Here is a 23929-nt window from a genome sequence, read left to right as displayed (position 1 = left end):
TACCTACATGTCCAAACTGAGGGTCCGCCGGTAAAGATGCGGAATTGACACTTAAGTACAGCCAGATTACGAAATTCCACCCACCTCGATGTCCGTCATTTCACAACTGAGAGTTTGTTAAGGTAGTTTTTGCCGCGAACCACCACAGACCACTATTTGGAACCAGCGGCCCACTGAAGTATTGCCGAATCAATTCTTGAGCCCTCTGGCATTGAGAGAGTCCATGGGCATTCACTTAACATCAGGTGAGCCTCCCACCCGTTTGACTCCTGTAACATAAAAAAAATAAAAGAGACTTAGTTTTTTTGCGAATTGTGACTTGTATGTAAAAATCCGTGATTTACGTTCATTTAGTATTCAGAATCGCTCAAAATCAAACTTAGCCGCAAAGTGATGGAAATCGGCGATTCAACTAAGCCACGAATATGGCACCACCAATGAACTTAAAATACAATAACGTTTAATACATTATATTAATAAACTCTAAAATACTTTACTATGTTAGATAAATAATTTTTGTCTGTAAATTCACCGATGTCCAGATTGAGCATAGCAATAATAAAAATACAATTATTTTTATTATTCTTGTATCAATGTATCAGTGTGCCGAGCAGTGCCAAGCTTTTATCTAAGATACTAATATTATAAAGAGGAAAGGTTTGATTTTTTGTTTGTTTGAAATGAATAGGCTCCGAAACTACTGGACCGATTTAGGGATTCAAAAAAATTAAGGATGCTTACTAAAACTTGAATAATATAACCCAAGGTGTAAAAAAATAAACAAAAACTTCCTTCAATCGCGCAAAACTATTAATGATAGAACAAAATGATGTATTTAAATTTTTCAGGACACATCACTATCTATAAAAAATGTCGCAACAGCATGTCTCTATCTTTTATAGTTGCGTCACAATAAGCGTCCTTTTATTATTTTTAATGTATGTGTTATTGGTTAAAAAACTTAAACTTGACATTATTTTCTGACACATCTACTCTCAAATTAGTAATGTTTCTCTCTGTTTACCAAAAACAATAGAAACCAGAAATCGCGAAGACAAAATTAATGCTTTTGAATATGATTATGTGAACTTGGCTTGGCGGTAACTTAGTCTGAACTTTGACCGTCTTACAATAACGTATCGTATCACCCTAAGTGTTAAGTAAGCCATCAAGTATGACAATAATGTTAAATACAGAAATATATTGGAATTGACATTCTTGGCGTCTTGTCTCTTCTTACCCTAAGTTCTCCTTAGTACAACAGGTATAAATTCAAATTAATAAGGGTGACGCATTAAACACAATGTTGTTAATATTACATCTTTATAAAGAGTATTTAAATTTTAAACCGTAGGTTTGACGACAGTTAAAAATACTTTCTCTTATTATTTTGATAATTCATATTATTTGTTGCTTCTCTTCCGTTCTACGTCCTAGATTTGAGCACAGGCAGTAAATGTAAAATTAGAAGCATTTAATGTATATTTATTTTTTGACGTTCATAAGTGTACATTGTGGGTACCTATGAATAAATGATTTTTGACTTCATATGCCATTTGCAAGCCTATTTTTATATGGCTGATTGTGTTTTTATATCAATCCGAATGTACCACTTTCTTGAAAATAAACTATTAATTATTATTAAATAATGAAAAATTAAAATATATACCAAAAGAGATATCATCTACATTTTGCTATTTACAGATCACTCATAAATTCCCTAACAAATATTTGACAAACAAATCGAAATTTAACATGTCACTCAGTTGTGTCATATTTTAATTCGTGTATTGTGCTTATTATTCACAGGAGAGCGTTTTGAGGGACTGGAGTGCATTGTCAAATAGGCAAAAACTTGTCAGTTACGTGGGTTAAACGCCCCCTCGTATGGGCTATTTGGGGTCCCCGGTATGTTTGCATGACGCATGCGCAAAATGAATCATCTAAATATTGTATACCTATTGTACAGCTTAAACTTTTTCTTCTCTTTGAAGCGGGAATGAAGTCGGTTTGGGCACTCAGTCGTCACTTGTCATAAACCTTTCAAAATGTAAAGTAAACTCTATATCGAGATTATGAAGACTCTGCGCAACTGCGCAAATTAATAAGGATTTTTAACATAAGGAAGTGTCCAATAACACTTCTTACAGTCTCTATTAAAGGGAATACACTCTGTTCTTGTATTCTATTTTTTTCACTCACTGTTTAGCACTTAATACTAGCGTGCACTAACACTAATTCAAATGGTTTTGTCCTTTTTAGTCTTCTCACTCGGCCCGTGGTGTCAATGAGTCAAAAAATTATGTCTAATATTTACAACGTTATTCCGAATAACTTTACCGATACCTAAGTTTATTTAACCATAGTAAATTTTTACTTTAATAAATAAATGTTTACAAAATGCTGGGCACAACTTTTACAATATATTGAACTTAAATTGAAATGTGGTGATTATTTATATTTATTATCGCGCTAATAAGTTACATCTATGATAAAAAACGTGGCACGTGAATCACAAAGAATGAAGTTCCCATCAATTTGGGCTTATCCCAAGAGTTATAGCGTTTTTTGCATCTATTGTGTATTTAGGATTTTTTTGTGTGGTCAACGAGGGGTCAGTACCAATCTCCCTTGCCCTGATTGATTGACAGCCAACGGTCATTCGCAAATTAACGAATTTGCGATAAAAGCACGCGTTTTTTAGGCTTTTTGTTTTGCAATGAATAAGAACTAGGGGACTTTCCAATATATGTATCAATTGTGTTAGAACTATAACTGACAGAAAAAGTTAATATAATTTAAATTAAGAATTATAACTGACAAACGAATCTCTCAGGAGCAGTGTTGGCCTAGTGGTTTTAGTGTGCGACTCTTATCCCTAAGGTCGTAGGTTCGATACCGGCTGTGCACCAATGGACTTTCTTTCTTTAAGCGCATGCGCCCGAACTGTGAAGAAAAACATCGTGATTAAACCGACTTGCCGGACCCAAAAAGTTTACGGCGTGTGTCAGGCACAGGAGGTCGATCGGTGTGATAACCGGCTTGCCTATTAGATTGATAAATCTAAACAGAAATCTGGGGCCAAGACCTCAAAAGGTAGCGCCACTGACTTTGTTGTTACATTTTACGAGAACTTAAACGTATTTTAACGCGATTAAATAAATTATTTACGTAATATGACGTTTCGAATTGTTTACAACGGTGATAGTCTGTGATTCGAGTGTTCTCTGTAAAATTTATAGTAAAAATCGAAAGACCATTCAAAACAATTGTAACTACCTAAGGCTTAGGTCACATCGCATATATCAGAGGTTCTGGTTGACTATAATCTTAGCGTACTGAATACTGGACGTTCAAAATATGTCCGAAAATATATTTACTAATCCTTTTACACTTTTATCATAGTTTTTTATATACACTTTTTTGTAAGTTTTTATGAATAGATTGTGACACGCGCGAATCATTTTCGCGCTCATTTTTTGCGCAGCTTTTTTATGTAAAACGTTGCCCTCCCCTATTTTTATGGACCTTTGATCTCGGAGCTTATTAAATATAAATATTTCACGTAACATTATACCATCTGATAATTTATTTGTTTTTTATCGTTTTTTGTATAAGAACTGCGCTTAATAAGGGTTTTGTTTCGATAAAGATATATAATTAACAAAGTACGCAATAGTAGGTACACAAGAGCGTTGTCCCCTTAATAGAGACTGTAACTAGAGTTATTCGACAATTTCTTATGATAAATATCCTTTTTAGTCAATAAGGTTAGTTTTAAATTATTTATTAGTCTTAAGTTAGGCTAGAACGTAATATTAAATTTTGTCTTTGGGCAGAGACAATTTATAAAAAATAAAAAAGAACAATAATTGTTGGCGATAGCTTACTCAATATGCGCTTTTTAGTCTTTAGAAAGCATAGTCGTCATTGTCATTCAAATACATATTTATATATGTATTATATAACATAGAACATTTTGCTATCCTACCCCAGAGACTGTTCGGTTTTCTGGAATGAAAACTTTTTAGATTTTTGGGTAAATTTTTCTCTATATAAACCTCAGAGGTCAAGTCATAAGAATTTAATTAACAAATAAAAAATAACATTTGTCACTTATCACTTATGGGTTTGAAAGATAGATAGTAGCCGATTCTCAGACTTACTGAATATGCATAAAATATTTCATAACAATCGGTCGAGCCGTTTCTGAGGAGTATGGGAACGAACATTGTGACACGAGAATTTTATATATATAGAGATAGAGATAAATCTTCTGTGCGACTATTTGTAATGAAACTCCTAAACAACAGGTCTGATATTGATAAAAGTGTTGACTCGAGAATGATTTAGATTTACATTAGAAGATTTTTTATTTAAGACTTATCGGCAAAGTCTGTCGGGTCGGCTAGATTGCCTATAAAACGCAGAAGCTAAACGAACTTTCGTAATACACGTCGTAATTTAAATATGATTCAATCAGATCTAACTTCTAAAAAAATCGCATCAGACTAAGCCGATAGTAAAATATAAAATTCCTTAAAAATAAAATGTATAAAATAATGCTATCAATTACTTACACATCGTCTCACAGCCGTCGCCTTACGGTCGCTCCGTGAAGCTTTCAAAGTGCCCAAGGAAACTTTTGAGCTTCTGGAAGGAGCTAGGCTGGCATAACTAGCCAGTTACTAACCAAATGGGCGTCTAAGTTCTGAAACTGAATCTCATTACTACTTATAAAACACGTCGTTGTTTTAGGAAAGGTTTCTTTTTTTAATTAAATTGTCGTATTAATTTAGTTTCATGCTGATGAAAGTGAATTTTCTTTTTCGTGTCCAAGACAGGGTTTACAGTTTGTCACAGAAATCTACATACATTTAAAAATAGAACTCTAGAAGTGTGGTAAATGTGATTTAAGGGCGGATCAGGTAATGTCACGGTGACCATAATTTGTCAAGTTAGCGGCTATGTGCCAAAAATATTTTTTTTAACATTACAAGAACTCGCCAAATGTATGTATTTTATAAGACTGAAAACATAACATTAATAGGGATTTTTAATTGTTCCCAGTAAAATCACAGATATTTGTTCTTTGAAACACAGAGGGCGCTCCATAGATTAGTATAGAATCTTTAAAAGCCTTAACGCTTGATATTTAAGGTTTTGCAAAATAGTTTCAAAATACCAATAAACTGTTTCAGATCAAACAGCAGCCCTAATGACTGGATCAAGTGCAGTAATAAAATATAAAAAACAGACATGGCATCGTCGAGTTCTGCGCGACGGTAAGTAGTAGTTGTAGATTCAACTTTTAAGAATATTTTCTATGATTAAAATGTAGGAAGAAATATATTCACTTATCAAATTTCTGTCACTGATTTCTAGTAAGTATTTTAGTTAAGCGTGGTGTTTGCTGCGCCAGCGCAGTAAGCTGAAATAGAGCATGGCAGCGTCTGTATGTTACTTAGGCAAGTTAGACGCTGAATTGGTATCGAATTTGATGATTATATAAAGCCACAAAAAAGGAGTTCACTGTAACAACGAGTGAGCTTAGGAACCTAGGACATAAAGGTTTTCACGTGCATTGTTGCAAGAGATATCTCTTTTGTAATAGACTCTGAAGTAGCGTACTAATAAGCAAATAAGAATGCCTATGTATAAATTTTTGCACATAAAAATAAAATTTCCCGAAACTATAATATCAGTCTCATACGTCGAGTCAATCGATAGTTCAAGACAAAGGATTGTTTAATATTCGATTATTACATAAATCATGGTCTCCATATGGATCATTGTGTCCACGAGCTGACCAGCAGATGTGCGAAGGGCCGGCTGTGAACGGCGCATGCGTCGCCACACAAATATGGCCGCTGATATTGTATTTCAATTCGATATTCAAAATTGACCTAGGATAACAAAGCAAACTATTCAAATAAATTAATTTGATTATAAATTTAACCGTTTGTGCAGAAACTTTGTTGGCACGATAATAAACTTTCTCCAATATTTAAGATAAAAAATTATACTCAAATATTTCAGACACATTTTTCTGTATTTTATATTTGAGTTTCCAGCAATATTTTCTAATGCTCATACTGAGTTATGGTTATATTTTTCTATTTATAACACTTAACATCGAAACGGTAATAATATTAGTTATTTTACGTCTACAGAAATTTCTGGCAATTTCTGCAATACAGTCAAAATTCGGAATCATATGTTTTGACTTTAATCGATAACGTTCAGTCGCATATTCATTTTTCGAATTCACATAACGAAATTTAAAGGCTATTTACCAGTACAAATTAAAATCATCCCCCTCGCGTCACCCCAGTTCACGCAAAAATGCCACGCAGTATTCTCTAATTCGCCAAACGCGAAACGTCTCTGATCATGAAAAATATATGTTAATAAACAGCTATTTGTGTATAACATTTTTGTTGTGGTAATTATGAAAAAATCTAGAATTATGGTGTGTTAAGACGCTTATTTCGTGGATGATGAAGGGTAAGGATAATTATTGATTTTACTCGTTATATTCTAGATTAATTATTGGTTCTAACAAGAATTTTTATTTATCGTCGTATAGCATATGTGTAACTTTATAATAAAGGGAAGACGGAACAAATTTTCTAAAAAACAGTAAACGTCAAACGAATTTGTTAAGTATATAAGTTATCACTCCGTTAAACATGCATTTTATTCTAATAAATTCCAACTTGAAATTTATTACTAACAATTTTATTAACTTAAAACAATTACTTATCTTCGGAACCTTGCCAAAAGGGACTCCTTTTAATAATATATTTTGAGTTTATTTTAATTGTAATTAGTTTGACATTTCAAATAAGATTTTTCTATTAAAACAAGAATATTTAATGTGTTTAATCAATAATTGGCGTGTTAATAATAATATAATTGCTCCGGTGCTAGAGTAAATTTTAGATTAAATCGATAACGTTTATTTTCTGAGTTGTGTATGGGATACTGGTCTCTCATCACCAATTCGTAAACCTGACCAATAAGATAAATAATATCGTTATATGGAAAATATTGGAACAAATTTCTTGAATTGGCATCAATCTTTTACTTTAAAGGAAGTTCTTACTTACTCTGCTGACTCTGCCTAAGAGAAACTGAGAAACTTCCAGCTATTTCTGTCCGGCCAATTTCTGGATTTCATCTGTAGTGGTCCTACTCCACTCTGTCAATGCTCCCCGATCACTAGACCGTATACTTAGTGTTGCTATAATCATAGTTAATTTAGCGCCCTGAGAACAGGTTTTCAATTTTGGTATATCTTAAATGTTATTGGTTTATCCCCGCAACTTTCCAGATATACGCGAGATTCTACTAGACTCAGATACGTAATAGAAGAATGCCGCTGAAAGTATAAATTTATATTTATATCTACAGCTTTAGTCTTGTATTTGAGACCCTGATAAAGCCAGTATTTTCCAGAAATTCAACTAGTATTATGTTTGGAAGTTATTTTCCTAATTGGATATTCGTTAATCGAATTGAATGGTCAATGGAATTTTAAAATATCCAATAAATAATTCCAGAGTGTAGCGTCTGTGCGGCTGCGGCAGCGGCGGCGGCTGCCGCGACATCTTGGAGCACCCGGGATTTGGAGGCCTATAAACCAGTTGCCAATGGTATCCATAATGGAGACGATAGCACAGTATATACAAAGATAGTTTGTAAGTACATAGTATAGTGGTTAGTTATCGTTGCGTATAGCTTCGAATTCCGGTGAAATAATGATTGTCCCGGTGTAGGCGGTGTAGGCACTGAAGGCACGTAGTATTTGCCCATTGCCTCAAAGAGGACAGGAGATTAAAAATCATCATTTGAAATGGATATGCACAAAAGTATGTTTAAAAGAACCTTCAAAAAATTTAGATTGTACTGAATTTCAGTATATAGATCCATGAATTTTAAAAATACAGACCTTATCCCAGAATATTTGAATAGTATGAGAAACTCTTTGATTTCCGCTAACATGTATAATTGTCTCACTGAACGCGTTATATATTGAATGTGAAATTGATGTACTTATGTACTTGTAATTCGAAATTTGAATCATCAATCTTATATTTTATTAAAATACCTACAAACATTGGTACCACCCCCAGGCCCGCCCTTTCCGAAGGGCGATTTTAATGAGGGTGAACTTTGTACTTGAACGTAACCGCATTTATTGATCGTTTTAATGCACGTTATTTAAAATAGATGGCAGTGCTATCAATTTTATACCGATACTTGTAATACTGCCATCTCTTAGCCAAATAGTGTAACAGCTAGTAATTTAAATTCCTACATTATGGTATTCGTTTTAAGTAAACAAAGTGTCGGATGTGTGCGATAGATGTCATTAAACACAAATCTAAACTTTACTGAAGATTTGTGGGAGTTAATTAGGCTCGTTAAGCGTGTGTAACCCACCAGTGCAGATGCAAGCTGGTGTTGTAATAGCGTATACACCTGCCAACTGCGTATCTTAGTAAAAATCACACAACTTTGTTGTTTGAAGTTTTCAAACGAGCTATTTATTATGAGTTTTATGACTCATATAATTATTTTTGATAATATATTCTATGTTTTTCCTTCTTACTTAATGACGGCGTTATTCAGTCCCTCAGTCATATGTGACCACAAAATACTAATATGTTCGTGATCGCATTGCCGTCTTAATTTCAAAATTCCCATGACTGACAACCAAATGAAACGCTCTAAATTGGTTCATGCCCATCGTGAAGTGGGGCGGAAGCTATAAAATATATCTTAAGATTGCTTAAAGTTAAAAAAGGTTAAGGATCATAGATAGGGCTTTTTGTGAGGGGTTTTCCAGGAAGGTGTTGACCCCCACTGTGCAGCCGATTGCTGCGTAAAGTGTTTCCAATTCCAACGGTTTTTGAACTTGAAGAAAATATTTTGATTTCAATGGAAATTTGAAAGTTAAATGCTTAAACCTGCTCGACTTGTTTATTTTCCTTAAAGCTGCGCTATGCAGGTGCAAACATGCGTACACACTTGTACTGCCCTAATTTTTATTACATAAATTAACGTAAAACTATTGCACAATGTGTTTTCGTATGATTAATATGTTGTGTTCGCTTCTATGGAATTTAACAGAAGGTTCATATTGAAATGTAATACGCAGTTTGCGTGAACATATACGCCTTAGTTGCATTACTAGACTTTTTTTTACTAGCACTGATTTTTAATTATTCTAATAGCGAGAACTTACACGTACCTAACGCCTCTTAAGGCCGATTTACATTATCTTAGTGTTTAGGAGAGTGCTTTAGGATAGTACTTTAGTTGAAACATGTAAACGCTACGCTAAAGAACTTGCCTTTCAAGTTGTACTAAAGCACTCTCCTAAACACTAAGATAATGTAAATCGGCCCTTAGAAAGGGTAAGGGAAATTAAAATCACATCTAATTTCATATGCGTGTTAAAAAGTAACTAACAAATTCAAAAACAGGGTAGTTATCAGTGAAAGTGACAATCAGCCGAGTTTTATTATTTTCAAAACGTGTTTTTCTTGTGCGAGTCCATTCTCACTGTGTTCATGGATTAGATTAGCGACAATGAGCTTGACGAGCGAGTTTGTCACAATTTGACAAGTCAGTGTAGGGGAACACCTTCTAGGGTAGAAGAAAATACCTCACCTTACCTTTCGCACGATGTATTGTTAGAATTGATGCAACTCTACAGTTTTTAAAACGTCACCGTTTTTAGCTCCATTTATTCAAGAAACAAAATAACTGTACCAACTCTAGCTTTTAATAAATAATAAAAAAAAAAAAACACTTTATTTGACGAAAAACATTTGGTACTTACATTCTAAAGGTGATAAACATACAATATGCAACGAATCGTTGTGTTTTCACTATTAATTTTGTTCAACCTCGTACATAAAATAATTATATGTGCACTAGCGATTAAACTAGGCCTAGCCTGTATCTTAAACGCTAGTTCCTTTAATAAAAGCTCAATAAACTAAATCATTTTTTATTAAGACTATAAGTATTGATTAGTTTTAAATGTTATCTCGATATTCAAATAATGTTAAGTGGGCATTTATTGTCATTTAATTGTATATTTAAATATCCATTGTCGACTAATATTTCATCACTTAAGTAATATGACCGGTTACCCAATCTCTGTTTAAATATTCCAACAATGCAGCAAAAAGCTTCAGCGTTTCGGTTATGGAATTCCGTATTACGAAAGCTCGGAAGCTCACGTCGCGCCTACAAGTGACACATTTCGTTGGGGTAAAGCAGCCGGCGCCTTCGGGCAGTGTACTCGTTCCGTTAACTTCTCTGTTTTAAAACTACTTGCCGTCTATATCCGGGAAGGGCCTTGCGCGGCTGAACACACGTCGGTGCAGTGTAGTTGCGTACGCTCCGCCGCTAGCCGCACCGCGCGCGCGCGCTCCTTTACATGCACTTTACGAATACATAACTTGTTAATAAAATTGCCAAAATTTAATGAACTGTGAATATAGTGGCTAGAAATGGATTGTGATAGGAGGTGATATCTGTGGTGCATGCTGATTTTATTTCTGTTAACATGAGCGGAAGCACAGGCGGAAATGCAGTTCCGTCTTCGAGTAAGTGTTTTGTTTATTTCTATATTCTAATTTTAAAACTTGACACTGACGATTGGAGAGATTATCTGTGTAACGTAGTCACGAGAAATTGTTTACTACACTATATTATTTGAATTGAGGTTAATAGTCTCGTTCATTGATGTCGCACATATGCGTACCATTACATAGTTTCTCGTTAATTCGTTTATCTAATTATAATTATTTTGTAATTAAGTATGCATAGTACAATGTATGAACGTAAAAAAACTATTACGTATTCAATGTTTAGAGGTGAATTATACAGAAATAAATTCAATTAGAATAAGGTCCATTCATAAAAATTTTATGATTACCACGAGGAAGTAGTATATTAAACTAGGTTTGCGTGGAATGAATTGTTTACTATGTTCGTACCAGCTTTTCGGTCCCGTTCAAGTTACTCGCGGTCGTGCGGCATGTATGCATTTACGGCAGTAGGTAGAATTAAAAATGGACTTTGTTGTCTAGTTCACTAGGTTCAAAATAGAATTTGTATGTGACCATTCTCCAAATTTGTGTGAGTCGAAGAAGCATGGTGTGCGTTGTAGGTCGACTGCATTTCGAAGGACTATAATCTTCGTCCCCACCACTTTTACTACGTGTTTTTGTCGCTAACATTCCAATGGATTTGGTGAGTTGTATCGACATTCTGCTTACAATTTTATTGTTTACCAGTCAAGGTTTGGAAGTCCCCTAGGCCCTATTGCATCGTCACTACATTGAATTTCAATGAAGTCAGTAACGAGCCGTTATTTAAATAAATACAGGATATTCCGAAAAGGAATTGTTATTCATAGAGAGTTGTCGAAGAACTATTTGGAATTTTTAGAAAGTCGGTGTTAAGTAACGCTACGTCCCTACGGCAGGGTCCGAGTTGGTAACCAGTCAATTAAATCAGAATGGTGCTACGTTTAGCTATCTCTTTCACTCTTAGGGAAAGATCCCGAATGCGCTATTTGATAATTCACGTTCAAATTCCATACCTGAGTGATAACAGCGATGCAACGAATACACATTTATAACGTTAACTATTTCATACCAATATTAAAAGTAGTATAACAAAACGAAATTTTAACTTCTCATTATTGTATAATTTTTTATTTATTCATAAAGTTAAAACAAATGCAACCGTACAAGATTTCGTTTGTTTTTGAGACGCAGTTTCGGATGAAGAAATACTAACGTCACAATACCAGTTTTAATCTACGACGTCAATAAATAGTGCGTAGTTACTGATCTGACTCTAGCATTATTAGGTTAAGGTTTCTAACACACATTTATGTGTGTTTATACTATGTTATATATAAACTATATATTATGAAGCTGATGTTTGAAATCTAATTCTATTTAAAAAAAATTAGATGTCAAGGAAGGTCTATAACAATATACAATATTTAAACGGTCGAAGGTACAAATATTGCAATTATATAACGGAAAAACGTCTAAAAGGCCGGCAACGTAATTGCGAGCCTTCTGGCAATGTATCTCCATGGGTATCACTTAATACCATACAAGGTTATAACGGAAAAACAAAGGCCGGCAACCCACTTGCGACGGTGCTGCTAACAACCTCTATGGGCGGTTATCACTTAACACCAGGCTAGCCTTCTGCTCGCTTGCCCCCTGTTATATAAATAAATAAAAAATAGTATAGCGTATTATAATTATATATACTCCCAGACCAGTCCCAGATTTCTGCATTTATTAATAAATATTCCTTTATAAGTTCAGTTAATACTTCTTTATTCATAGTGATCAGCCTTCCGTGTTAAAACGACAACTCGACAACTTGCTTCCTCATGATGTCGAACGACTAAGTGTTAATTGCGCATAGACAATCTGGGTTTCATACACCACGTTTGAATTAAGAATATTATTTATCTGTTATCGTGTACAGAAACGTCAATATGATATAGAGGTTGTCAAAATTGAAGAACAAAAGACTGTCGATAATAAAGCCAATTTAAAGATATGTTGGCCAGCGGATAAATACTTGAAACGCTGACTCCCCTTCCTGGTTTTAAAATAAGTCGAGCTTAAATTAACTCTCCTTTCAAAATAGTTTAGATAATCGCTAGGAACTAGCAATAAATTGGGAACGTCACGACTTCCTTGTATTTGTTGTTTGTATGGGAATTTGTGTTAAGAGGTGTATAGGGCAAAATAAGGAAATTTTTGACTTTTGTTATACTTTAGACTGTAATATATAATCTTTTCACTCTAAGATTTAATGTAAACGGTATAAAACGAACCCAAGTTTTCTTTGGGTTCGGTTGTATTGGTAAGTAGTGTTAGAAGTTTGCGTGTTACAATAGTTTTTTTAATTTTTGTTTTTTCTTCAGTTAAAAAATGTGTCTCTTAAAATCGAACCTTTCAATGTTTCGTATTGCTCTATAGTATTTAGTCTAAGTATCATGTATAATGCTTAAAAACGGTAATATAATTTAATAGTTAATTCCCGCTTTAGGCAGGCATGTTTTCACGGGACACAAACCCATTATACCAATTAACTGCTTAACGCGTTGAATTGACGCAATGGCGATGCATACTCGTAAATATTTGTGTATAACAATTTTTGTATCCGAGAATTCGAACCTTATATCATACAAATTTCAACTTAAATTGAATAAACAAAAAAAAAAACAAATGAATATTACACGAACAATAAAGTATATATTAAAAATAAATTTTATTGTTAAACGTAATGGTTCGAAAATTGTATACTTCATGAATCGTTGGAACCATAGTGAGGTAAGGAATGTCACCGTTAAACATTTAAAGAATAAACAAAAAAATTATCATCAAATAGTAAAGCTAATGGAATGCAATCAAAAGTGAAGCATGTGTATGAAGTTTGAGATTCCAGAGTTTATATTGTAGGGTGCATAGGATTAGGGCTGCCACAGGTTAATAAATATAAAATGTTAATTAGAATAAGTTCCTCCATTGATTTGTCGATATAACTGACTACTTTATTGATGACGAAGTATTAGAAATGAATTTGATTTTAAACATACATGTAAGTCTTATGCGTGTACGCAAGTACTATTCTACTATAAAAGTAAACTACGTGGGTACTATTTTAGTTTTAGATAAAACTGTTTTAGGCTTATATTATCTACAGACGAAATGACCAGTCCATTAGGAGCTTAAGGTCTAGAAATTGGTACGGTTATATCCCACAAAAGGCGCATAGAGGCCACAAAGGGCCAAGAAGTGACAACCCTGGCACGTATACGGGCCGAGGCCGTCGACTCGCAGCACGCTGAGTAAACAACGCGCACGCGGGTGCTGCTACCGCCAGAGTTCACATTCCCTCATAGCCTCTAATATTGAAAATTTGTTGCTTGAGTTAATTTGTATGTAAGTTCTATGAAGCAAGCAAGATTTTGGTTTTTTTTTATGGCTCTGGCACTGTTTGTGCATTAGCCAGCGTCAAGTATAAGATTTTTATAATTCGTGCTTTTTGCCTTAGAAATTCGACCGTGTCCTCCATGTAGGGTTTAGGCTCTGCACCGCACAACCCTCCCAAAGGCCGAGAACAAATTTAAATTAAATTAAAACTTGCCCTCGAACCGGGAATCGAACCCGGTACCCCTCACCTAGCTGCCACTTAATAAGACCGCTAGGCTATGAGGCCCCCGATTTTGGGGTTTAACATATTTTTTTACGTATAGAAGTGTTAAGTGATACCGCCATGAACACATTGCCAGAAGGCTCGCAAGTGAGTTGCTGGCCTTTAAAAATATTGTAAATATTAACAGTAATGTATAGTAATTTTGACTTTTAAAGGCGCCCCTTTAATAGGCTTATTGAAATAAATGATTTCACTTTGATTGATTTGAAAGGATTTGCTTTTAACTTTCGTATTCCTTAATGAAAATATGTAAAAACTCCAAAATCTAATAGACTCAAAAAAACCCGAAACAAATTATGGTAATTGACATGAGTGTTATTTATCAGAACACTATTTCATAGAATAGTGATAAAATATTTTGTAATAGGTCGATAGGTCGACATTATCGAACTGATTACAGGAATCAATATTCTAGTTAAGTTGATTTTGTTCGGTTAAATTTAACAAGCGAAATAAACATATATTTAAACGCAATTAAACTCGTTCTATACTATGTTACACTTAATAAAAACCAGTTTAGATTCTTATGTTAAAAAATATTTTTTTTTAAACTGTTTGTTTTTTCTCCGTCACCATGAAGCAGACACATTTCTATGTATGTATCCACAGATCCGTCCCTCCCACCGATCTGGTATCTAACTAGCGTGATTTTTGGACCTAAAATGTTCATAAATATTTATTTATATATAAAGTCATTAACTAATCTATCTTATTTATTTATTCATTAGTAATCTTACAGCTAACAAACATTCATATTATAAAAGAAAAAACCTAGACAATACACAAACCCAAAACATTGATAAACAAAAATTATTCTTAAATCGAATCCTCAGATATCTTCTATAAGCACTAAAATATCAATAATGTCAATTAAATAAATAAAATCACCTATTTTCCTAATTTGAATTTGGAATTGTCTTCTTTAAAATTTACTGATACAAAAACCAGCCAGATACAAATAGTATAGCCAAAGAGATTTTATTACAAGTTCATACATACTATGCCTCTCCGAATGTTTTTAAAAATTTGTAAATAAGACTTGTACGATTGTGGAACCTGTATTAGCGGTAGGCCCGTGCAGCGTTGCGATGAATGAAGTACCGACGCAACCCAAATACCTTGCATTCTTCAGCGGACGCCACGTGTGCGGTAAAAGCTTCGAATTACCCCTCAAACGAAATCTATGAGAATAGTTCTATGGCCATTTGGAGAGTGCTAAAAATATACATGAATTTTGAAATGTTACGCAAACATTCTTAGTTTAGGATTACTATATAGCTAATTTAATGGTTATAAATAATAGTGATATATATATAGATAAAAATAGAAGAATAGTAGATATATATAAATAAATATAGATAGAAATATTTCATTAAAGTTTTATTATTAATACTAAATCACATTTTAAAGCTAAATTGTCTTAAATAAGTTTGTACAGTATTTATACAGTCAACTTGATAAGTTACTGTATCCATATAGAAAAATAGTGTATATATAAATCAATATATAAAATTCAGTTGGGATAAAAATATTTCATTAAAGTTTATTATCCTAAATCACACTTATTGCTAACTAAAGTACTATTTCGTCTCTTTCTGCCAAATGGTGTATACGCTGTGATAAAAAGAGACAGATGACTTTAATATTCAATTAGACTGATTAATTTTTCATGAGTAATAACTACCTATTACAAATTAAAATCCTAATAAATTGTTATGAATATATGAAAAAATCATTGAAAACAGAACAGTATTGTATTGCTCGACATAGTCGTTAACCATAAGCCATGAGTTCGATTTCGGCCTTAAATGTTTCGGCTGCTTAGGCAATACAGTACAAGAAGCTAACTTCTTGGTTTAAAAACTATGTAATTACTGTTATTAATCAAAAAGCTCAGTCAACAAAATCTGAAACCAAGTTTTAAGAATGTTTTTGAGATGACTTCAACGAATGTTATCAATCACATTACTCATAATTTGATTCCTAAAAATATAGTTAGTCATCAATGAGTATTTACATTTATTGACCGGAAATTGTCATTTCATACAGTCATACCAAGAAACGAGATTATTAAATTCCTTAATATACAGATACCTTCACGACACATTAATCTAATATATAAAATTCTCGTGTCACAATGTTCTTTCCCATATTCCTCCGGAACGGCTTGACTGATTCTTGTGCAATTTTTTATGCATATTCAGTAAGTCTGAAAATCGGCTACTCTCTATCTTTGAAACCCTTAAGTGATAAGGGGTGTCCACCCCAATTTTTTTTTAAATTTTTAGACAATTTTTTTTGTTTTTATTTTTTTATAACAGCAGATAGAATAATAATTTAGATAATTTAAACTAAAACTATGTTTCTTAAAAAATAATCTGGCTAAACAACGTTTGACGGGTCAGCTAGTATACGTATTATAATTTCCTTAATAAACTAAATTCCTTTAAAAAAAACAATAGTAACAGAGCCTTTATACGCCGCTTAACACATAGAAAATGACGTGAACCCCGTCGCTTAATTAAAAATGGGAATTGGTATTATCGGTCCCCCGAGGTCGTTGACCTTACCGGTCATATCTATAGAGTATTCTTTCATTGGTTTCCCACGTTATTTTTTGTTAAGAACTTTGATAAGGGGAATAGTATACACCCTTTAGTCCTGTTCATCGTTCTTATTTATTGCTAATAGATTTCCGAACGGTACAACGTATTTGAAAAGCGACAGCAAGCCATTTGACAAAAGCGTCGATTACATTTTAATATTCATAGTTTAAAGAATTTAATTACGCATTTTAATAGATATGATCTATTTAATTATAAAGGATAATGAGTATGCTAATTATGCTAAGTTTATGAGTGAAGTTTCAATAGAAGAGTTACTGTGTTTTTGATGTTAAAAGGGGCTTTAAGTTAGAACTAATTATTAAGTCAACATTTTGATTTAAATATATGTTTACTGCGTTTTAATATCACAGTATTACTTGAATGAGCATTATTGGCCTAGTGGCTTCAGCATGCGATCTCATCCCTGATATCGTAGGTTCGATCCCCGGCTGTGCACCAATGGACTTCCTATGTGCGCGTTTAACATTCGCTCGAACGGTGAAGGAAAACATCATGAGGAAACCGACATGTGATAGACCCAAAAAGTCGACGGCGTGTGTCAGGCACTGGAGGCTGACCTACTTGCCTATTAGATTGAAAAATGATCATGAAACAGATTCAGAAATCAGAGGCCCAGACCTAAAGAGGTTTTAGCGCCATTGTTTTTTTTATTACTTGAATTGTAGTACTTATCGTCCATAAGTTAAGTTTTTGATTAGTTCTCATGAGGACCTCGTGTCTAAATGGTATCCTGGACCATGGGGTAGGTAAGTTCGATTTTCAGTCGGATTATTATATTTGTAATTTGTTTTCCGCCTGCAATGGGATTCTGACCGAATAGTTTACTATTTATACTATCAACATTGTAATGTTACTGTTAGAAGATGTACCGATGTCGAAGACTGAAGTTGGTAATTGGGGCTCAATCTGATGGGTTATTGGATTAAATTTTAAAAGGCAAGGTGCCTTTTAAGTGGGCGAGTATTTAAACCATAAGTTTGTCATAAATTATAATTAACTTATTATGACATTATGTTAATATTCTTATTATATGACATTGTAAAAATTAATGTGACATTTGCATGCCTATATATGGTTGATTGTGCGGATTTTTGTAGTTGATCGATCTAATTGTACCACTATTTTGGCAAATAAACGATTTATTATTATTATTACGTACAGTGGTTAGAGCGACCCCTGAAGACCTTAAGAGGATTAAGACTACATTTTTTTCGTGTTTCTACTGCTATGTAGTAAGCGAGCTATCGCTTCATAATTATTTTCTTAATCACACCACCACTACGTGGAACCAGCTGCCCACTAAAGTATTTCCGAACCAATTCGATTATTTCTTTTAAAAAAGAGAGTCTAAAACGCGGGGAACGCATTTTCGAGCCTTCAAGCACTGTGAGTCAATGGGCAGCGGTATCACTAAACATCAGATGAGTCTCCTGCCAGTTTGCCCAACATACAGGGTGGCCAATAGATATTAGAGCGACTCATGGCCATGTGTAATAATAATAATGTGTGCCAAAACTTGTACCACAGGGTCACTTTTCGGTAGAGTATTTTTTTTTCACAGTGGGGTCCGAAGTAAAGAAAAAGTTATGATTTGAAAAAAAATTATATCGTATAACTTAATATTATCTTCAATACATTCAATAAACAACTAAAAATAGTATGTCTAACGCAAGAACTCATCAGTACCAATCTAGTGGATATTATGAAAAATATACAGGATGTAGATATTTTCGAATTTTAATAAGAATTAGTAATAAAAACGCAAAATAAATTATAACTCTGCAGGAGTTGAGCTAAAAGACCTCCCGTAGAACAATTTTTTGCAGCTGATGACCTCATCTATCACCTATTTGCGTTTGATCCATGACTTTTTGACCACCCTGTATAAAATAAAACTCAGCTTAGCCATAAGAGACATCATTTTCTGTTTGGCTTTTGTTTCATCGAATAAGTTTTGTTATGAAATGTTTTTACCAATAACATTTTGTTTCTGGTATTGACTCACGTATGAGTCATATTTAACATCCCAATAATATTTTTAACAATATAATTAATAATCGGTGAACAAATTTGAGTAACTTATCAAGTTTACTGTATCCAATTAACCAAAATGTATTTAAAGCAATTTAGTTTTAATCATTTTAGTAAATCTATGTCGTTAAGTTTTTAAATAAACTATACAATAATAAAATAAAAAAACGTCCGAAAGCAACAATGTATAATTTTAACCCAAATTCCTAAAATATTTGTTGCGTTAGCAATTACTATACATTCGTATACTATGAATAAATTAAAACATATTATGCTTATTAAGCGTGGAGCTTTCTCCTATAACATAAAGAATGACTAAAGAAAATAAATATTGATCAAGTTTTACTTGGCTTTATTATTACAATGAAGTATTTAGTGATGCGTATACGTAGACGTACGTATACGTGCATTTTTTTAAATGCAGTTTTCAATTCGTATAATTTGTGTGTTCGCGGATAACTTCATTGTTTATGATCCGGTTTTGGTGATTCTTTTTTGGTGGAAAGAAGATATCCCAAGGGTGGCACCATGATAAGGAATCCAGGATGACGGCATCCCAGAGAAATTGAAGGGAAGCTTAAAAAATCTGTTAAAAATAAAAAATCCAGAAATTATTCCTTCGAAAGTTTTTTTGTTGAAAATTATTATTTACAGAAAGGCAGAATTCTAATATACGTTTTGTAGCCAAATTATTTCCATAGTAATTATATCGAAAACCGCGACACTTATAAGTTGGCTTTGTTTACACAAAGCTTTGTTATCGTCTGAAAAACCAATATAAAAACAGTAACCATCTCTTTTTATCACAGTGTAAACCGAATTAGACAGAAAGAGACGAAAGATGCACTTAAGTTAAAATAATGCAAAGCTTAGTTTTTATGAAAAAGCAGCGAACCTTGTTGTCCTAAGGCCATAGGAAACAGCTTAAAAGTGTTTCGGTAGACAAAAATCGTGTTTTTATACTGTATGTGAATATATAATGTTATCAGGTACTTTTTAATCTTACAGGTGCGGGCAACGGTAGCGGTGTGACGGATACGACGCGGCGCGGGCGCTGCAAGTGGTTTAATGTTGCTAAGGGTTGGGGGTTTATAACCCCTGACGACGGCGGACAGGATGTCTTTGTACATCAGGTAACTAACGAGCTGTCGATTTTAAATAGACCGTTATTTTAATTTTTGAATATTCAAGTATGTATGTATATTTTGCTACGATACATTTTTTATTTAATTAAAGTTTAAGCGGATGAACGATTATATCTTTAGAATTTTAATGTTACAAAACAAAAGTTACAAAAAAATAGGCTTCAGCGTGCGACCATCATCCCGTAGGTTTGATCCCCGGCTGGGCACCAATGTGCTTTCTACGTGCCAATTAACACTCGCTCGTACGTTGAAGAAAAACATCGTGAGGAAACCGACATTAGGCCCTAAAAAGTTTAAGTTTCATCTCATCACCCATTACCCACAGAAGGTTTATCACCGACTATGAATTATCACGGAATAGTTACATAAAAGTTAGTAGCGCCATTGGTATATAAAAAATAACTATAATAGCGTGTCTTGTCTTAGAAAAAACATTTAAAACGCCATCTGTTGTCTAAAATTCGAACCACACAATATATTTTCTTTCGTGAGAAAGTACAGCGGATGTAACTTATGAACTATAAATATAACATTTGTATTCATACATTATGAATAAAAATTATTTTATGTTTTATGCATTGGAATGTTGGTATTTCATCATACTTCAAACTTTATTTAAATATAAGAAGCTTGTATCTAGCGGTTGACCTGATAGTGCTTATTTGTTTGTTCGGCTTATCAACTCCGGATGTTTTTTACGCCATTACGACTGCAGGCAGGCGGTAAAGTTTATATATATAAATATATATAAACTAGCCGTTTCCCGTCCGCTTCGCAGGGCAAATTAAAATAGGAAATAAATAAAATTTTATGTTTCATTATTATTATTATTTATATATATATATATATATATATATATATTATTCTTCTTTTAACTTCCCGCTAAGAAAATTGAAAATTTTCGAAAATCGAGTTTTTAACAGATGTTGACGTTTTGAGGTTCTAGGAAGCTTCCCCGAATGTTTCCGCGGTGAAGTCCGTATGTATAAATTTTCATAAAAGTAAAACGGCAATTAAAAAATGAAGGAACGTTGGAATTTATAATTATAATAATTTATATATAGATAGCCATAAGCCATCTAGGAAAAAATTCGCATCGAATGGCAGTAGTTTTATGTCGATACGATCAGTGGTTTAGGCGTGAAGGAGCCTCAAACGAAGACCATTTTTCTTATATATTTATAGATATATGGAAGATATGGTCTGTATGTACGCGTAGCATATATTTATATACTAACAATAAATTCTATAATGACTTGTCCCAACTGTCTGTTCTAAACGGATAGTATAAACTGCGTTACTTATGTACAATGTAGAATTTTGAAGGTTTTTTTAATCGCTCAGTAATTTTTGGGTATTCATTACAAACATACCTACAAATCTACCTTCTTTATATTAGTATAGACATCATGCCCCAGTCTTATAAGATTATCATAAATATATAAAAAATCTTATGTTTTTCTTTCATACATAATATGTAAAAATGACAGAAAATATTTAACCGATTGAGGTATAACTTTTTCCTTTTTATATTGTATTTATTGTTACTATTCGTAGCTTTATTTTTAAATTACTTTTGGCTTTAATATAGAGTCAAACAACAAAATAGAGTTTCAATATTATAAAACTTAAAGATTTATAAAGAACTTTAATTAGTCCATTTATAGCCAAATATTTTACTGAAAGACTGGCTCCTTGTATAATGAAAAATTTAGCTTAACAGTTAACTTTACAGGGAATTTATAAAACACCAAAGACCGAGGATTTAAGTGTCGTGTTACCCATCAATATAATAAAAAAGTAATGAAAAATTTAGCTTAACAGTTAACTTTACAGGGAATTTATAAAACACCAAAGACCGAGGATTTAAGTGTCGTGTTACCCATCAATATAATAAAAAAGTAATGAAAAATTTAGCTTAACAGTTAACTTTACAGGGAATTTATAAAACACCAAAGACCGAGGATTTAAGTGTCGTGTTACCCATCAATATAATAAAAAAGTAATGAAAAATTTAGCTTAACAGTTAACTTTACAGGGAATTTATAAAACACCAAAGACCGAGGATTTAAGTGTCGTGTTACCCATCAATATAATAAAAAAGTAATGAAAAATTTAGCTTAACAGTTAACTTTACAGGGAATTTATAAAACACCAAAGACCGAGGATTTAAGTGTCGTGTTACCCATCAATATAATAAAAAAGTAATGAAAAATTTAGCTTAACAGTTAACTTTACAGGGAATTTATAAAACACCAAAGACCGAGGATTTAAGTGTCGTGTTACCCATCAATATAATAAAAAAGTAATGAAAAATTTAGCTTAACAGTTAACTTTACAGGGAATTTATAAAACACCAAAGACCGAGGATTTAAGTGTCGTGTTACCCATCAATATAATAAAAAAGTAATGAAAAATTTAGCTTAACAGTTAACTTTACAGGGAATTTATAAAACACCAAAGACCGAGGATTTAAGTGTCGTGTTACCCATCAATATAATAAAAAAGTAATGAAAAATTTAGCTTAACAGTTAACTTTACAGGGAATTTATAAAACACCAAAGACCGAGGATTTAAGTGTCGTGTTACCCATCAATATAATAAAAAAGTAATGAAAAATTTAGCTTAACAGTTAACTTTACAGGGAATTTATAAAACACCAAAGACCGAGGATTTAAGTGTCGTGTTACCCATCAATATAATAAAAAAGTAATGAAAAATTTAGCTTAACAGTTAACTTTACAGGGAATTTATAAAACACCAAAGACCGAGGATTTAAGTGTCGTGTTACCCATCAATATAATAAAAAAGTAATGAAAAATTTAGCTTAACAGTTAACTTTACAGGGAATTTATAAAACACCAAAGACCGAGGATTTAAGTGTCGTGTTACCCATCAATATAATAAAAAAGTAATGAAAAATTTAGCTTAACAGTTAACTTTACAGGGAATTTATAAAACACCAAAGACCGAGGATTTAAGTGTCGTGTTACCCATCAATATAATAAAAAAGTAATGAAAAATTTAGCTTAACAGTTAACTTTACAGGGAATTTATAAAACACCAAAGACCGAGGATTTAAGTGTCGTGTTACCCATCAATATAATAAAAAAGTAATGAAAAATTTAGCTTAACAGTTAACTTTACAGGGAATTTATAAAACACCAAAGACCGAGGATTTAAGTGTCGTGTTACCCATCAATATAATAAAAAAGTAATGAAAAATTTAGCTTAACAGTTAACTTTACAGGGAATTTATAAAACACCAAAGACCGAGGATTTAAGTGTCGTGTTACCCATCAATATAATAAAAAAGTAATGAAAAATTTAGCTTAACAGTTAACTTTACAGGGAATTTATAAAACACCAAAGACCGAGGATTTAAGTGTCGTGTTACCCATCAATATAATAAAAAAGTAATGAAAAATTTAGCTTAACAGTTAACTTTACAGGGAATTTATAAAACACCAAAGACCGAGGATTTAAGTGTCGTGTTACCCATCAATATAATAAAAAAGTAATGAAAAATTTAGCTTAACAGTTAACTTTACAGGGAATTTATAAAACACCAAAGACCGAGGATTTAAGTGTCGTGTTACCCATCAATATAATAAAAAAGTAATGAAAAATTTAACTTAACAGTTAACTTTACAGGGAATTTATAAAACACCAAAGACCGAGGATTTAAGTGTCGTGTTACCCATCAATATAATAAAAAAGTAATGAAAAATTTAGCTTAACAGTTAACTTTACAGGGAATTTATAAAACACCAAAGACCGAGGATTTAAGTGTCGTGTTACCCATCAATATAATAAAAAAGTAATGAAAAATTTAGCTTAACA

General features: G+C 32.8%; 1 protein-coding gene across 3 annotated transcripts in view; it reads left to right on the top strand.

Annotated features, from left to right (window-relative positions):
- LOC125055902 (protein lin-28 homolog) overlaps positions 1-23929 on the top strand; it is a 78796-nt gene that overhangs the window by 47518 nt on the left and 7349 nt on the right. The window contains exons 1-4 of one of the 3 annotated variants that reach the window (XM_047658618.1): positions 1781-1908; positions 5202-5285; positions 7566-7703; positions 19950-20074. In XM_047658618.1, coding sequence (XP_047514574.1) covers positions 5219-5285; positions 7566-7703; positions 19950-20074 — 330 coding nt within the window. In that variant the 5' untranslated portion in view covers positions 1781-1908; positions 5202-5218. Of the gene's footprint in view, positions 1-1780; positions 1909-5201; positions 5286-7565; positions 7704-10307; positions 10629-19949; positions 20075-23929 lie in introns of those variants that run through there. The other 2 variants (XM_047658617.1, XM_047658619.1) reach the window with 2 other exon arrangements.

This window comes from Pieris napi, chromosome 14, assembly GCF_905475465.1.
Source record: "Pieris napi chromosome 14, ilPieNapi1.2, whole genome shotgun sequence".
NCBI classification, from domain to species: domain Eukaryota; kingdom Metazoa; phylum Arthropoda; class Insecta; order Lepidoptera; family Pieridae; genus Pieris; species Pieris napi.
The sequence above is the reverse complement of the archived record's forward strand: the minus strand, read 5'-3'. Positions and strand labels throughout refer to the sequence as shown.